Raw genomic sequence first — 15,814 nt, 5'->3', positions numbered from 1 at the left:
AAATGCTGATTGCACAAGGTAAAGAGGCTAGATTCTTACGTCTTGAACCTTAAACCCCAGTTCACAGGATTAAGATTTTATACTCTCAAAAATTGAGAAGTGTCCACTGAAAGCAAAGTGCTCAAGTCCTGGCCGATCATTGCTGGTGGCACCAGCATTTCCTGCTCACCTTGCAAGCACGGCAGAAGTGGAATACAGAGAAAGAAGACATCACTATCGGCACTAACAGTCCTCATCGTAGATCAGCAGGCTCCAAGAGCTCTGTGGCGAGTGGGACCAGTGAAGGACGTCATACCCGGAGCAGATGGCCGAGAGAGGACTGCAGTGGTTTCAGTGAAGGACCGGACCAACGCTCGCCCAGACTGCCCGCTTTACCCCAGGATTCTGCTAAGACAAAGTAGAGGCTTCGTCGATGTCAAATTTGCACACCAAAATTGGGGGAGGCCGTAAAATAGGCCAAACGCCTCTATGCACACTCTGTAAGTGTTTCTATTGGGCAGTGGGTGTATTTCGAGAGTTGTTTTCTATCCATTTAAATGAAGTGATTCAAGGCTGACTGCTAGCCTTGATAACCCCTGGTTATTACAGGCTAGCAGAATACAGAATACTGTTAGCCATTTTACTTGTGTACCAAGTGCTTGTTGATAAGTGAGTAACTGTCATATGTTGCATGGTTTGAATGTTCATTCCAGTTCTTCATACTCTTTAATTGAAATCACATGCACACACACTCCTGTGATCTGCGCACACACACTCCTGTGCTCAAAGGCACACAAACTCCTGGGATCTCATCGCATATCCCTGGTGGTGAATCCCCTCGGATTTCCGTTCTCTCCCTTCTTCTTTTGGATTATAGCTGACACAGGAACATATTTACCAAAACCATGATGGACTTTGCATTTGGCATGCTCTTGTGTGCATGCATGCATGCGGCATATAAAGTGCCTCATTCGTTAAGAAAAATCACGCCATAAACATTTATTTCCCATTAGAACCTGCACATTGCTTTAAGATGCAAAAGAGAAATTAATGATAGAGAGATCAGTAAAAGGAAATACCTTTTAGAATGAGCCATCATCACGGGTCAAACATAAATTATCCATAACGGTATCAATAAGGGTGATTTCGGCCCCGACATTTTTGGTATTGGATATAGACATGAAAATATCAAAAGAGTATATTGACTTTAATGTATTAATGACAATCTGATAATCAAATCCCCTTGTTTAAGAGAATGACTACTTCATCTGCTGGTTATTTTCTCAATGAGATGATCAACTGTTTTTCAGAACAAAAACAAATTTAGGGGCCCATATTCTAATGGATTGGGTTTTTTTTTATGTAATTAAAAATAGATTTGAATGTAATCACATGTAATGTGGAGTCCATTTCTAATTTTTCAGAAACTGAAACAGCAAATAATTGGTATTCATGCAATGGCATGTTTTTTTTTGTTTTGTTGCTGATTTAGCTTCGGGCTGGTTGTTTCTTCTCTAAACTGCCACGTGGTTCTGGTGAACTCTTCGTCTCGGACCCACTCGAATCCGTTTTGAGGATCACGCGGGCGCTGTCCATCACCTGCGGTGCTGAAAGTGATGGACCGACCTCGCAGAGCTTGTTGTCGGTGTTGCTATTTTTAGTGCGTACAACGTGGACACCGTGACGTGTCGATTCTCCCCGGGAAGTCGGCACCCGCTTATAATAACATCGGCCTCAAACAAGTGGCCGTAGCGAGCTGGTTGGAGCAGAAAGTGCCAGTTTCCCCGTCACCGGCTCACTCCAGTCGCGGCGTGGTGTGGCGTTCGGGTTCTACCCCCAAAATCCGTCATCCGAATTCCTCAACGCCCGATACGTAACATCCTTTACGCCCCGCGAGCTGTTAAAGGTTACATTACGTCGTGGGCGTAGCGGCTCCCTTGTAATGGCGACCGTGCCGTGGATGTGCCTGGGTTTGTGAAAATGAAGCGAAGGAGAAGTTATTTCTGTTAAGCGACAAACGCCGAGGTTTCGCCCCCGGAGAGGAGGAGCACTTTGCGCCCCGCGACCCGCCGTCTTTTCTACGTGGTGAAGTTGAGCCGCACCTTTGAACTCCGGCGTCCCCCGAAAATGATGAAGCTCAAGTCGAACCAAACCCGGACGTACGACGGCGACGGCTACAAGAAGCGCGCCGCCTGCCTGTGCTTCAGGAGCGAGGCCGAGGAGGAGGTGAGGCCGGGGATGTTGCTGTGCGGCGGGCCGAGCTAACGTTAGCTTGCCCCCCCCCCCCCCCCCCCCTCTTGTCTGTAAATCCATATGTTAATCAACACAGCGGGGGACGTGTCTTTAGCTGAAAATAGCGACTGGCCCTCGTCTCGTCCTCCGGCGTGTTGTCCTCCTGGTGTTTTGTGAAATAATCGCCGGGTTTTTCAGCGCGCACTCGCTGTTATGTAAGCCCCCGTTAGCCGTGCAGGTAGCCGCCTCTGGAGTCTTGCATACCTGCCGGTCCACACGCTAGCTACCTGCTAGCTACTTGCTAATGCTAGCTAGAGGCCAATGCTAGCCGCATGCTAATGCTAACGTTAGCTTGCTAGCTAGCCCGTGTAGCAGCTGTGGGGCTAGCCGGCTCTCGGCCAGCGACCACAGCCCACAGACCACCGGTCACTGTGGCGAGCGTTCGCCTTATCACCCGAGAGCGGTTGGCGGGAGATGCAAACAATTTGGTGGCAGGACGAGACATTCGTCTGCCGGCGTGGAGAGATGCAATTTGGCCGTTAAGTGACTGTTACCGCAACTGGTACTGCTAGCCAAACATTGACATGTAGCCGCTAGCTGCGTTAGCTTTAGCCGAGAGGAGACAACCCGGCGATCTCACACCACTGTGCACTTTTTGAATGGATTCCTCCGATTATTATTATTTTATTTTTAAAATTCACATCGATATGATTTAAGAACCTCTGAAAGCGCGTTTATTTCACCATGTCACACATCTGTCAATGGGCCGCAGGTGCCACTACTACACCCCCGTGTGCGCCCTCCCAATCAAAGCCGCTCGAGACTCGGGTTACTGGAGATCAGACGCGCCGTCGCGAAGCTGATGTCCAGTCGACAACGCGCCACGGAGATGGCTTTGTAGTGGAAAACACTTTAGACCAGGGGAGGAGACGGACTGAGACTTGAACCAAATCCCCGTTCTGGTGGAGGCGAGCGGGGCTGTGAGCGAGCGCGGGGGGCTGCAGATTACAGGAAGCGCATCGGCATGACCAGCACGTAGCGAGGAACCTCAAGCAGACGCTGTAGACCGCCGGCACACGGCCAGGCCTCAGCTCTTTAACCCAGCAGATCGGCACCAGGAACTCCCCATAGTTGTGCTGGTATACAGGCAAACTCCATGATTCACACCCTAGCTATGGGGGGGGGGGGGGGGGGGAGAATGCGTGAATGCTAGTGAACTGCATCCGCACAATGTGTGGGTGCACAGCCTGGCCCCCAGGTCACTTGACTGGAAGCCTCCATAGTTTTCCGCGTAGCAGTGAAGCAGTTGACGGGAAGCTTTTGTGTCACAAGTTTGGCTCCCTGCTTGCGTTAATTACAAACTCAGATTGCTGAATATCGTGCTTGTGCAACAGCAGTTGTGTAACGAGAACGCACGCACACACACACACACACACACACACACACACACACACACGCACAAATGCACACCGAACCGACATACAACATGGTGGTAGTGCCTTTACAGTCCTGCTGATGTGATGCGTTGCAGGTGCTGCTGGTGAGCAGCAGTCGACATCCTGACAAGTGGATAGTCCCTGGAGGCGGCATGGAACCGGAGGAAGAGCCCAGTGTTGCTGCAGCTCGGGAAGTGTGTGAGGAGGTCAGTCCTTTGTCGTGTGTATTATTATATTTAATATGGGTCTCTATTATTTTTTTTCTAAACATGCCTGTAGACTGTGTACTTGCAAACTTGACTTGACCCTTGTATTTGAAACATGGGAAAAAAACACCTACCTATACTTAGTTTATTGTTCTGAGAAATGGATTTCCCCCTTGCAAATTAGTTTGAGCTCACTAGATGTATTGTATTTCATTCCCATTGAATCATGTCTTTTCCTAGCACCGGGCCCAATACCTTGCTCTCGAAGCCCATCATGTCAGTGCAGTCATGGCGTTGGCGTGGACAGAAGGCGAGAGAGCCCAGCAACATGTAATCTTTATCATAGCATCGTGTTACAAAGCAGTGTCAAATAAGGTTACGGTGAGATTGAACGCTGGCTGCGCAGCGGCTCCACTGCAGCACTATCCAACCCCTCAGATAAGGCAAATGAAGGAAAACAATCAACTTTCATTGTTTTATATGTTTCAGATATTTCTATTTTTACAACTGCAGTCTGGTTACGGAGTCTTCTTGAAGGACATACGTTGACTTTTTTTGTGTGTGTGTGCAGTGAATGTGTCGCAATTAGTAAACTGTTGTGAAGCTCATTGGAAATCAATATCCAGCTTATGCTGCCTATGTTTGCTCCTTAAGTCAAGTGTCCCCTTGAGTGTACGTGATGTTTATCGCTTGGGCATTTTGATGAAAATGGCGACAGGGCACCGATGACACTAAATCTTGCCCGGCTGTCAGCTCTTGGCGGGTCACTGACCGTATAAAGCCTATTCTCTGCGTGTGATAAATCACAGTGATGGATGCTGATATCATCCCTTATCCTGGCGCTTGCAGTTTGGTTCCTTTGCCGGGTTCCAGGACGCTGTGTCTTGCCAACACATTTCCACGGGGTCAAAAGCAATGTCACATCACGGCTGAAGTTTCTTGAAAGTGCTGTGAAAGACCGTATTCAGGAACTTTGTGGTGACTTTGAGTGCTACTCGATGCATCACCGCGTACCGTGGCTTTCTAAGCCTCTTATTGGACGGTGGTGTAACGGGACATATCCTAATCCCCGCAAAGCTCATTCTGATGACCATATGAGTGATGAGTTTATGCTTATTGGTCCGGAAGTCTTGCCAAGGACGACGGGCAAAAACACAGCTTTCTGGATTAGGCCAAAAGTTACACAGGATTCCTTTGTCAGTCGGACTGTTCAAAACCTCCCCATATCCATGGTCGTCACCCACACCCCCTGGGAAGACACAGGACAAGCATTGAATAACTTATAATGCAGCCTGCTGTATATCTTTTTCGAGTTGATGACCAGCAGTCTTCAGTTGGCCGACTGCTTGAGCTCGGAGACATTTACCATCTCGTATAAAAACAGACAGGTTTGACTTTTGGCCTATTACTTAATCCCTGGCACATCTGTGGGGTTTCTGGAATTGGTTCCTGTTCTTTTCAATATGATCTAGCTGACGGCCGGAAGAGCACAACACTGAGTCTACGGTACAGTGCATGGAGTCAACATTTATTTATAGACTGAAACTGGAACCTGAAGAAGCTGCAAAGATGTCAGCAAGTGGCTTGGCGCTGTCTAAATCTGACCTATTCTCTCTGGGAGTTGAGAGCTACCTGTTGTATCTTTGTTATTAGTCTGTGTTTTAAAGTAGCAGGAACACAAGTGTTCATTGCGTCTGCTCTTGGGGGAAAAAAAAAGGTGGTGATCGTTGGATTGTGAGGCTTAGGTTTTTATGATCATGGAACGTGTAACGGCCATGCTGTCGTTTACGTCTGACCTTTTTACGTCATCTTTCTTGGTACTCGAAGCATCTTGTATAAAGTGATCGTAGACTGAAAATCTTTGTGTTGACAAAACAAAACATCATCTTGGGGTTAGGGAAACACAACACACGACACAACTAACCCTTTTCACCATTTTATGGACCAAACAACTAATCGATTAATCGAGAAAATAATCAACAGATTAAATGATTATGAAAGTAAGTTAGTTGCAGCCCTAAATTAGACCCCATCGCAGTGAAATGTGACACGAATCATTAAATGCAGCACACAATTCCATTTCTGGCCAAGTATAAAAAAAACAATAAAAGGAGTTTGTTGAGGATTCAGCAGCTGCCTCCAGGAATGAAATAGAGTGAATTTGCAGGGGCTCAAAAACAATCTTGTGAGGTAACGTAATCCACTGCAACGCAAACAAAAACCTCCAGAAATACCTGGAATTGAGTTAAATCAACAACAACTGTGGCTCTGTCTCAACGGGGCTCTTTCTAATCTATGGGGCCAGACTGGATAAGACCCCCAATCCTTCATATTTAGGGAAAACCTGTGTCATTAATTTGCCCACCATCTTTAACCTCCGTTTTTTTTTCCTACTTCACAGGCCGGTGTGAAGGGGACTTTAGGTCGCTTAGTTGGAGTATTTGAGGTGAGCCGTTTTACCGTGGACTTCACATGCAAACATACCGTGCAGCATGTTTGTGTGATGACAAGTGAAAATATGCATCTTCCGTCTTCCCCCACAGAACCAAGAGAGGAAACACAGAACCTACGTCTACGTTCTCATTGTAACGGACGTGCTGCAGGACTGGGAGGACTCGGTCAACATTGGTAAAGCACCGCAATTTGTTTATCTCTCAAAATTTGGACACAGTTGTTTTTTTTCCGGCAGTCACATGCTGACAGTAGCTTCGACCTTACTGATTATAATAATAATAATAATAATAATAATAATAATAATACAGCCCCCCCCCCCCCCCCCCCCCCCCCTCATGTTGTCTCATGTTTTAACTTGCTCCACAATGGTGTGTTGTTCTGTCCACAGGGAGAAAAAGGGAATGGTTTAAAATAGACGATGCCATGCAAGTGTTGCGGTGTCACAAGCCTGTGCAGGCCACCTACTTCGAGGCTTTCCAGGAGAGTTGCCTGACCAGTAACGGAACACCTCTGGTGACCACGATAGGCGGGGAGCTCTCCCCTACCTACAGCATCAATCAGAGCTCCGTCTCGGGTATCAGATAACTAAAACCATAACTCTGACAACCCCCCAGGAGCTTTCGAGCTTTTCGCCACCACTTGCGCTCTTACTCGTGTCTCTTCTCTACTCTTCTCTTCTCGTCTCAATATCATGGTTTGCCTTGCCAACTCCTTTGTGCCAGAGCTGTGGCACAGACTTGATGACAAGTGTTGGGGTGAATAGTCTGAAACACTTTGTAAATGTTCATGTAATTTTTGACCCCCCCTTAATTTTTTTCCTTTTCTTTTTTCTTTTTACTGACAACCGCATGAAATGTCCTCTTGCTCCCCACCACTCTCTTTCCTTAAAGCGCCCTCAGCGTGGTGTTTATTGAATGCAAGAACTACTTTTTACTGTTGTGATGTAAAAGTGTATACTTAGTGCTTAAGCTGAAGGCTTTTGGTGGTCTCTTTTTAATGTCTCCTCCATTTTCTTTTGGTTATTTTTCTGTGAACGAATGTGCCCGTTAGAGTAGTCGCCCCCCCCCCCCCCCCCCCCCCCCCGTCGTAAGGATAAGAAACGCTGTCTGTGTGAATGAACAGAACTCTGGGAAGTGACTTGCCTTGCATGAGCACTGTCTTGCTGTGTGTCGCACTCGCTCGAGTGATCTGATGCGGACTTGCGCAACAGATTCGTGCTAAGGTCTTTTTGGATTATTTGGACGAGGTCTCTTCATTTTTGCTCCATATCGTGGTTGTTGATGTCTCTCTTATCAGAAGGATGCGGCCCCCTCGGTGGTATTTCAAATGTCGAGCGTGTTCCCCCTTTGTTTGGGGAAACGAACTCAAAGTACTACAGGTTTCATTCTCGAGCAGAACGTTCATACTGTAGGGAGAGTGAAAGAATGTCAGCATAAATGAACCAGTTTTTCTCCTCAGTGTCTTTACCTCCTTTTAATCCCTTTGTTTGTTTTCTGTCTTCTTTTTTTGTTAACACTTTCTTGTGACTGACTATAAAGTCTTCCTCCGCATACCGAGAGGGTAGAAGTAGATTTTCAACAATCATGGACTTACAATTTCAAACTGCAGCACATATCACTTAAGTTATTAAAAACCCTTTTACGCATTTTACTCCTCACATTCAGTTTGGTTAAAAGCATTTTTATTTTTACATTGTGTTTGTAGCACAGGTGACTTCAGTAGGCACTTTTCATTAGGGTCTTTTTTTTTTTTTTTTACCCTCCTTTAGTATTTAATCTGCATCCCCCAAAAAACACTTGAGACACCTGCTTGACATTGAACGTAATGAAATCTATAATGCTGTCTTTGGCAAGATGCAGAACAACAAGCCTTGTACAGTTTGAGACCTTGTTTTTAACATGTAAAATGCTTTTGGATACTTTTTTTTTGTTTCGTTTCCCTTTCTAACGTCTGGCAAAAGTCTCTTTAGCTGAGCTGCGTCACTTGGCCTCCGTGGCATGAGGCAGCTGGCTCAATACTGTGAAACTGGAGGCGCTGTAGATAGCATGTAAGAGGTTTTTATTGTAAATTGTTTATTTCTGTATAGATCAAAAAGTGAGAGTACAAATGACAAAACACATCTTACACATCAGTGCGTCGTCGAGGCTGGAGTAAATTGATTGAGCTTGTGTCGGTTTTTTCGGAGCTGTTCGGACTTTTCCTCTCGAGATAAGAGAACGTCTGAGGCTAAAGAACAAGGAATGTGGGTGAGAGCAGAGAGCCTGCTTATAATCGAATACTCTCGATCCTTAATCCCCTTGTTTTCTTTATGTTTTCGAGCAAACTAAATTTGTAACACTATGGGATTACGTTTTCTTTTCCTCAACTTTGGCCAATCTGTTAAAAAGAATATGCAGGACAAGCAGCAGTCTCAACGCCTGATGTCTTCTTCAAGCTGACAGCTGTTCCACCAGTTTCAGTATATTTCCCTTGGAGAGTTTCTGTCTCTAAAAAAAAAAGAAATAGTTGTCCTAATTGACATTGAAACAAGCTGTAAACACACACGAAATTATCACCCTCACGTCAGTCTGGCTAAATTATTGGCAAAGAGTCGGCTGTTTTTGTGTCCACTTCAATGTAAAGCCGATAGTCAATCCCCCTTTTTAGCTCAATTTTGGTCTCCACCATAAGCTACTGCGTGCTCCATGTACAAAACGAAACTAAATAAATAAATTTCAGGGTGTAAAATCAATAGCGATGATTCTTGTTATATTCATCAATGCAAACAACCCCTTTCAAATACCAGTATAGTAACGTGAAGCAGTTAATACCAGAAATACTGATTATAGCAGCTCAAGGGTTAATATATATATATATTATATTTTTTTCCACTTTGCTGGCTAGTAAACTTTGATCACCTGATTAATTATTAATAAGATAGCAGCTTAGTTAGCAGCACTGAAAAACTACAGTTCCAAGAGTTTTGATCGTGTCTATTGGCCAATATGAATTGGGAGCGGCGTTCAGGCGTTTCCTGACCACCCCAGTGGAAGCAGCACATTTAGCTTTGAATATGGACAGAAAACTCTAGGGCCATGATTCAAAAAAAAATTAAATAAATAAAAACTGATGAGAAAGCCTTTGTGGGGAATTACACTGATAGCTGAAAGCTAGTGGGCCGATAAGAAACAGATAAGACGCGTTCTACAGTGACGGCTCTTTCTCCCCGTCGTTTTTCCTCCAGAGGCATCGTTTTTCCCCCAGAGGCATTGTTTTCTCGGGGGTGGGGGGGCGGGGGAGGAGTCCTCAACATCCCAGAAAATTGAGCTTTAGACAAACTCCTCGTGTTGGCTTTAGAAGATCCCTCAATTCAAATGTGTTTTTCTTTCTTTTTATTTTCAAATGAGAGTGTAGGTGCAAAGTCTTAAAGTCTCCTTCACAACGGTTTGAGACTTTGAACTGGTTTTACTGCCGCGTGTCAGGAAGGTGTGGTGGCCAACGTCCAGCTGTACGACGGCCTGACTGGCACTTCCCCATGAGATCTGTGTGTTGATTCGAGCTTTTCGTCTTCATCTCAATGTTTTTTCGATTTTGAGACCTCGAGGGGATGAGCCGGTGTGTTCCCTGGAAAGAATGAAACGAAACTTTGTTCCTGGGTGATTGGCAACGACGTTATTCACTCTTAAGTGGTTCGATGTGGGTGATAGTGTCAAAATGAATGTGAGGAGGATTTCCACAAGCAACAGCCAGTGACTTAGTTATTAATGACCACTTGCTCTTTATCCGTAATATTTTATTTTTTTCCTTCTGCTTTTCCTTTAATCGGTTGTGTATTTGAGAAGCTAATGTCTTGTAAGTAGCTGACAGCACCCAAACAGCCAGAGGGCGCACTTTGGAGATTTATGTCCTCTTTCTTTTTGTAAAACAACTCCCTTACATCTCAAAAATTCATGAGAACTAGGCTGAAGTTCAGAAGGGCATTCATGAAATGAATATCTGCATAAATTGAGCTGAGATGGAGCAAACGCATCATCTACCCTTTTGTATGACATTGAAGCGTCTGAGCTTGGATGAAACAGGATTGATTACTTAAAGGATAATTGGAACAACTCAAAGTCACTTTTCATGTAATGGTTTTCAAAATGTGTTGACATGTCAATCATCTGGCTCCATCTTGTGGCCAAGCAAAAAAAATATTAAAAGCACATCACTTCACAGCTGAGGACTGTAAAAACTAAATATTTAGCATAATGGTTTGACCATTCTATGAACCAAATAACGTTAAAAAAATATATATTAACTGATTTAAAAAATAATCTGCCCCAAAATACTTGCAACTGAATAAGAAAACTAAACGTGTGCACTCGTAGCCGTCGACCTCAGCCTTGAAGTTACGTGTTGTAATTGTTTTCTCCGAGGTATGTGTCACTGGAATATTAATTTCCTCTTCTTTTTTTTTTCCTCTTCTTTTTTTTTTTTTGTCATCTGGGACTGTGGAATAAAACCAGTGCGAAGACTGAAGATTGTAATATAAATGTGCCAACAAATAAACACCAGTATTTCACATTCAGGCCAGTGTCTGTCTGCGTTCATGGTCATGCCCAACAATTTGTCACTAATACATAATACACTCCGATAAAGAGAACAGGATTGATTCAAAGATTATGTATCGACGTACAATTGGATTAATCAGTAAATGTGACTAAAAAGTTGTTTAAAGGTTCCTGTAGTAATTGCAGAATTCGTGCAAACTTTCATTCATTATGGATGATGGTGGAAGAGCATAAAAAAGCTGAAGAAATACAATTTTGAGTTAAAGTTTTGGCTTTTCTCTTGAGGTGGCATGCAAAATCTTCAGTTATAGTGATGACAGCATAAGTTTCTCTTAATGCTCCATTTTATTTGTGGACAAACTGTTAACTCCGACAAGCTTTTTCATATGCATCCAGACTTATTTATACTTCATTTTGTCAACTCACTGGTGTTTAGAGTTGGTATGTATAAAGGAATTGGGACACTGCTAATGAAAATTATTTAAAATGTAAAATATTCACAATGGATCTTTGCTTTGCAATGGAATAATTATTATTTGCTCAACCATTACAGGGAGACGTCAGTAGGTCAGTCAGAGCAGGCCCACACATTTCTGATGTGGTTTAAGTGAAACACCTTTATTGGGAATCGAGGGACTGAACTCTCAAACCTGCTCAGCATCTAAAACAAGATGTATACTGAAGGAATGCACCAGTGACCACAATCAAGTTGTATTTTGATTTTTCTTTATTGTACACAAAGAAACAGTGAAATTTACTGAGGCTGCTGTCCTCTGCCACGTCCGAAGCCACCCCTCTGCAACACAGAGAGAGAGGTTTCTTCATTACATCACTCAACTCTATCAGCAGGATAAAAAATGTATTGCTGCACTAAAATAAAATTTAGCTTCCAGACTTTCCTTCTTGAAAATAGCATAAACTGGACACATGGCATCTATTATTTGTAAAATTGTTGAAGAAATCAAAACGTGCCATAACTAAAATAATTGAAGACCTAAATGTGCTTGTTGCAAATATAATTGTTCTCCAAATATCCACGTTACAACAAAAAGGAAAAGTACTTACGAACTGGAACTCTGTCGCAGCTCCAGCACCGGCCTCGGCTTTCTTGTCAGCACCAGCTGATGGAGAAGTTATGAACAAACAAGTCAGCCAATGACTTTCAGCAATTTTAACTTCAAAACACATTTCAACAACTTTCTGTATTCAAACTACGCCGGCAACCAAGTCACCATCATTATGACAAATCTAGATTTTTCTTCTTCTTTGATTAACAATTGAGAAATGCTGCAACGACTATTTTTGTCTGACAAGTCTAAAATACAAAAGTTATGAAATTTATGAATATATCCGACATCACTGAATTTTCTCCACAGTTTGAACAAATAACTCAATTATCAAAATTGCCATTTTTTGTCAATTTAATAAGGAAATCTACTAATTTAGGCTCCATTGTTGAATTTCTATCACCGACACCATCTTGACAGTGAGAAAATGTATTGATACAAACTTTTAATGACCTCTTAAAAATCAACCTTTCAAGCTAAGCTCACTATTCCTACCTCAGTTTATGGACCTAATTCAACTCTTTACACACAAAACAGCACATGAGCAGCTGGTGAAAAGTATTAACTATGTATACGTACGTGGTGCAGCAGATCTCCTGTATGTATCTCTGTCAGCCTCCCCACGGTTGAGGCGGGCCGGCCTTTCGCCTTCCATTCCTGAAGAAGAAAATTAAAAAAAAACCATAAATTTTTCACTACGGTTAGGGGATATTTCGCTGTGCAAATGAAAGAAAAAATGGGAATTCAGTATATTTATGAGTCATAGTTCTTTAACTTCAATGCCAAGGGCCCTCGCTAAATACATATGTATATGTAATACATATGTATTTAGCTAAAAGGGAAAAAGCAAAAAAATATTTAGCCATGGGAACGGGCAGATTGTTCATGAGCAACATGAAGAAATTGTTATGCTTTAGGGGGAATAATCACATTTTAAATTGCACTTAACCTAACCTCAGGTTTTGTATTAAGAGCACATGATTTTTGTGAATTTACACTGAGTGGTTTAAATAATAATAATAATGTGACTTGAATGGAGTCATTAAAGTTGACAGACATAATATCCCCACATGAAATGAGTCTAGATTCAGATTTGACAATTAAATAAATCATATGAGCCAACAAGAGAGGATCATTTTCTGGCTTGTTTATTTTCTGAAACTAAAAAACCAACTGCAGAGCAGACAATCTGCTTCCTGTTTATAACAGCGCACAACCAGTGAGCGTGATTGGTCACATGATGTGTTTTCAGGCATGTTAGTACAGACAGAGATTATTTCTAATAGAGACAAAACCCTTGTCTGTGCAGTGGTCATTTTGTTTTTAAAAATGTTTTCAATTCAAAACGTTTATTGTAGCTGCAGCGGGAGATTTGACCGGTGGTTCGGATTAACAATCTACGTTTCTATCTCATGCACAAGTGGAAACTATCAACAATCAGACTTGCTGAACTCGACACTGGGCAACGGCCGCAGCCTTTTTCTGTGTTAAGCTCTTTGTTTTGTTTCCACTCAGCGGGGTTAACATTGACCAGCAGTTTAGTCTGATTCCCACATTTATTCTCCGTATACAATTCATTTGTCCTCTAAAAGCTACAACAGAGTCACATCAATACAAGTGACATTGGTCGATACTATTAGATACTAAAAGCAACATCAGTTTATATGTCATAAGATTGTCATGTTGGCTTTTGAGAAATAAATCCCAACATCGGACCAAAGCCACATTAAGTGTATACGGAGGCTCTTACCCTTGGGCCTGGGCCTTGCGGTCTCAGGGCGGGTCTGGCGGCGCAGCGTGGCGGGCACGATCTCAGGGGGAAGGTGGAGGAAGTCTCTCAGGTACTGGATTCCCTCGTTGGTGAGGTACCAGTAAAAATGACGCCAGGCAAATTGCTCCTTGACATACCCACAGGACTTCAACGACTGGAAGAGAAAGACAGATCGATCGTTATCACATCATGAAGACGTTACAACAAATGCAAATAAAACACATGTAATCTTTGTTTACAGGTTAAAGTGAGAACCACAACAAAATACACAGCAACTAAATTTAATAAATATTTTAAGAGCAAGAGAAGTTTTGCAAATCTGCTCCTCACTTTAGTCTGCAAAATGATTAATGTAATCTAAACTGTCACAAGTCTCTGTACAGTGAACCAGCGAGCAAGACATGGTTGTTAGCATTAAGGACATAACTTATGTTTGCTTGCAGAGCATCAGCCGTTTCTCATTTATATGCCGTCAAAAAAAGTATCTTGACTGCGTTGTGTACATTTCACGTGATTTATGTTCTGTAATGAATCTGATCTAATAAACTACACATTCATAATGGGATGAAAAGTAGCGGTTTCAATTTACAACATGAAAATCTTCATGTCTTTGGACAACTAAACATCTGCATGAATTCAGATTTGTGTGATGTTATGAAAGGGTCGTGCAGCATTAATTCCACTACAATTGGCTTAATTTGGAATTTTGGACTCTGGTTGATGTGCGGCATCGGTACTCAGATTATACAGATGCTTTTGCATATTAAAACTAGTCTTCTATATCAGAGTTTACAGGAATGTCTTTGTCCCATCACAATCGGTACTGAATTTGATGTGTGCATTTATTCGGATTACAAAATGAGTGGGGACTTAACAGCAAAGCTGGGACGCCCAGATACGAATGCATAACCTGAAAACGTACTGTCACAACACACTGAAGCATTCAGATCATTTCTGTCCATTTCCATCATTAATGTTTGCTACTCTAGGGGACAGTTACTGTTGCACCACGTGAATGAACAGTGATCTCGCATCACAAATGACAGTTGACTGCTGTCAAAGAACCACTAACAAATGACGTTACAGCAACGTAAATGCACATGTGCTCGGTACAGATAGACACCATGGAGCTTTTCAACCCTTTTCATCCTTCATCATCATCATCATCACCACCACCACAACCAGCTCACCTGCATCGCTTTCATCACATGAAGGTTGGGCACGTTCTTGTCCGTCAGCTCGGGATGGTGGGGCAGGTGGACGTCTTTCTTGGCCACCATGACTCCCTCCTTGAAGAGGAGCTCGTAGATAGCAATGCGATTCTTCTTGGGCATCAGCATCTGCGCGGAGAGACGGGCAGCCGTGAGTTACATGTCCACGCGCAGCCTCCGCCGTGGCGGCAATGCTAACAGGGCTAGCCGACCTGGCTAGCCGGCGCTCAACGACTTCCACCGCATTAGCAGGGAGGCTTCGACATAACCCTTTATTAATATTAACACGCAATTCATGATTATATATTATCACATCGGGAGACGCAGCACGTTAATAAACGTTAAGGCGGCTGAAGGAGGCCTGCTGCGCTAGCAGAGGGGGGCAAAAATGGCAGCCGTTCGTGAACATCAGTCCGGGTTTTACCGCCTCACTTCTAACTTTAATATCCACTGTTGAAAAACATTTAGGACTAAAATACGTCCACGTTTCCATCTGCGGCATAAACATCAATCGAACATGCAACATTGTTGTTTTATTCCTAACGAGATGTCGAAGATATTTTAAGATTTCAAACACCGGGTCTGTCTTTACCTTTGCACTTGTTAGGGGACCGGAGCCGGAAGGACCGTCTGTTGTCGGTCGGAAGGGTTTATCCCCTCGGCCCCGGGTCGGCCGGAGAGGTGTCGCCCCCTGCCGGCGTGGAGGAAGGAAACATCTGGTGCTGTGGTTGTGAAAAGCACATATTTTGTTGATTTTTAAATTTTTTTTTTACTTGTAGTGGGGTTTTTTTCGTTTGTTTTTTGTTTGTAGTTTTTCTTCACTTGAGTTGAGGACAGAGGAGGTTGCCCCATAGATAGATAGATGGATGGATGGATGGATGGATTGATTGATAGATGGATACATAGATGGATAGATAGATAGATAG

General features: G+C 43.3%; 2 protein-coding genes across 2 annotated transcripts; one reads left to right on the top strand and one right to left on the bottom strand.

The window, feature by feature from the left end:
• The first annotated feature begins 1,903 nt into the window (after positions 1–1,903).
• Positions 1,904–10,856, top strand: nudt3b (nudix (nucleoside diphosphate linked moiety X)-type motif 3b). Its single transcript, XM_035630401.2, has 5 exons — positions 1,904–2,205; positions 3,743–3,853; positions 6,255–6,299; positions 6,397–6,481; positions 6,696–10,856. Exons 1-5 carry the CDS (start codon positions 2,107–2,109, stop codon positions 6,890–6,892), a joined length of 537 nt encoding a protein of 178 aa, XP_035486294.1. The 5' UTR covers positions 1,904–2,106; the 3' UTR covers positions 6,893–10,856.
• A 692-nt stretch (positions 10,857–11,548) lies between these two features.
• On the bottom strand, positions 11,549–15,620 carry rps10 (ribosomal protein S10). Its single transcript, XM_035630402.2, has 6 exons — positions 15,481–15,620; positions 14,868–15,017; positions 13,657–13,831; positions 12,486–12,563; positions 11,905–11,960; positions 11,549–11,635 (listed from the first exon to the last, which is right to left on the bottom strand). Exons 2-6 carry the CDS (start codon positions 15,015–15,017, stop codon positions 11,594–11,596), a joined length of 501 nt encoding a protein of 166 aa, XP_035486295.1. The 5' UTR covers positions 15,481–15,620; the 3' UTR covers positions 11,549–11,593.
• Between the last annotated feature and the right edge of the window lie 194 nt (positions 15,621–15,814).

This window comes from Scophthalmus maximus, chromosome 6 (genome assembly GCF_022379125.1).
Source record: "Scophthalmus maximus strain ysfricsl-2021 chromosome 6, ASM2237912v1, whole genome shotgun sequence".
Taxonomy (NCBI): domain Eukaryota; kingdom Metazoa; phylum Chordata; class Actinopteri; order Pleuronectiformes; family Scophthalmidae; genus Scophthalmus; species Scophthalmus maximus.
Note: the sequence above shows the minus strand (reverse complement) of the source record. Positions and strands in the feature narration are given on the sequence as shown.

Bases quoted from the DNA above. Each gene is read 5' to 3' on its own strand.
- nudt3b (XM_035630401.2), top strand. From the start codon at position 2,107: ATGATGAAGCTCAAGTCGAACCAAACCCGGACGTACGACGGCGACGGC. The intron at 2,206-3,742 runs GTGAGGCCGGGG...GATGCGTTGCAG, and splicing joins GGAGCGAGGCCGAGGAGGAG to GTGCTGCTGGTGAGCAGCAG. The intron at 6,482-6,695 runs GTAAAGCACCGC...TTCTGTCCACAG, and splicing joins GGAGGACTCGGTCAACATTG to GGAGAAAAAGGGAATGGTTT.
- rps10 (XM_035630402.2), bottom strand. From the start codon at position 15,017: ATGCTGATGCCCAAGAAGAATCGCATTGCTATCTACGAGCTCCTCTTC. The intron at 11,961-12,485 runs GTACGTATACAT...CTTCTCCATCAG, and splicing joins CAGGAGATCTGCTGCACCAC to CTGGTGCTGACAAGAAAGCC. The intron at 11,636-11,904 runs GTAAGTACTTTT...TCTGTGTTGCAG, and splicing joins CTGCGACAGAGTTCCAGTTC to AGGGGTGGCTTCGGACGTGG.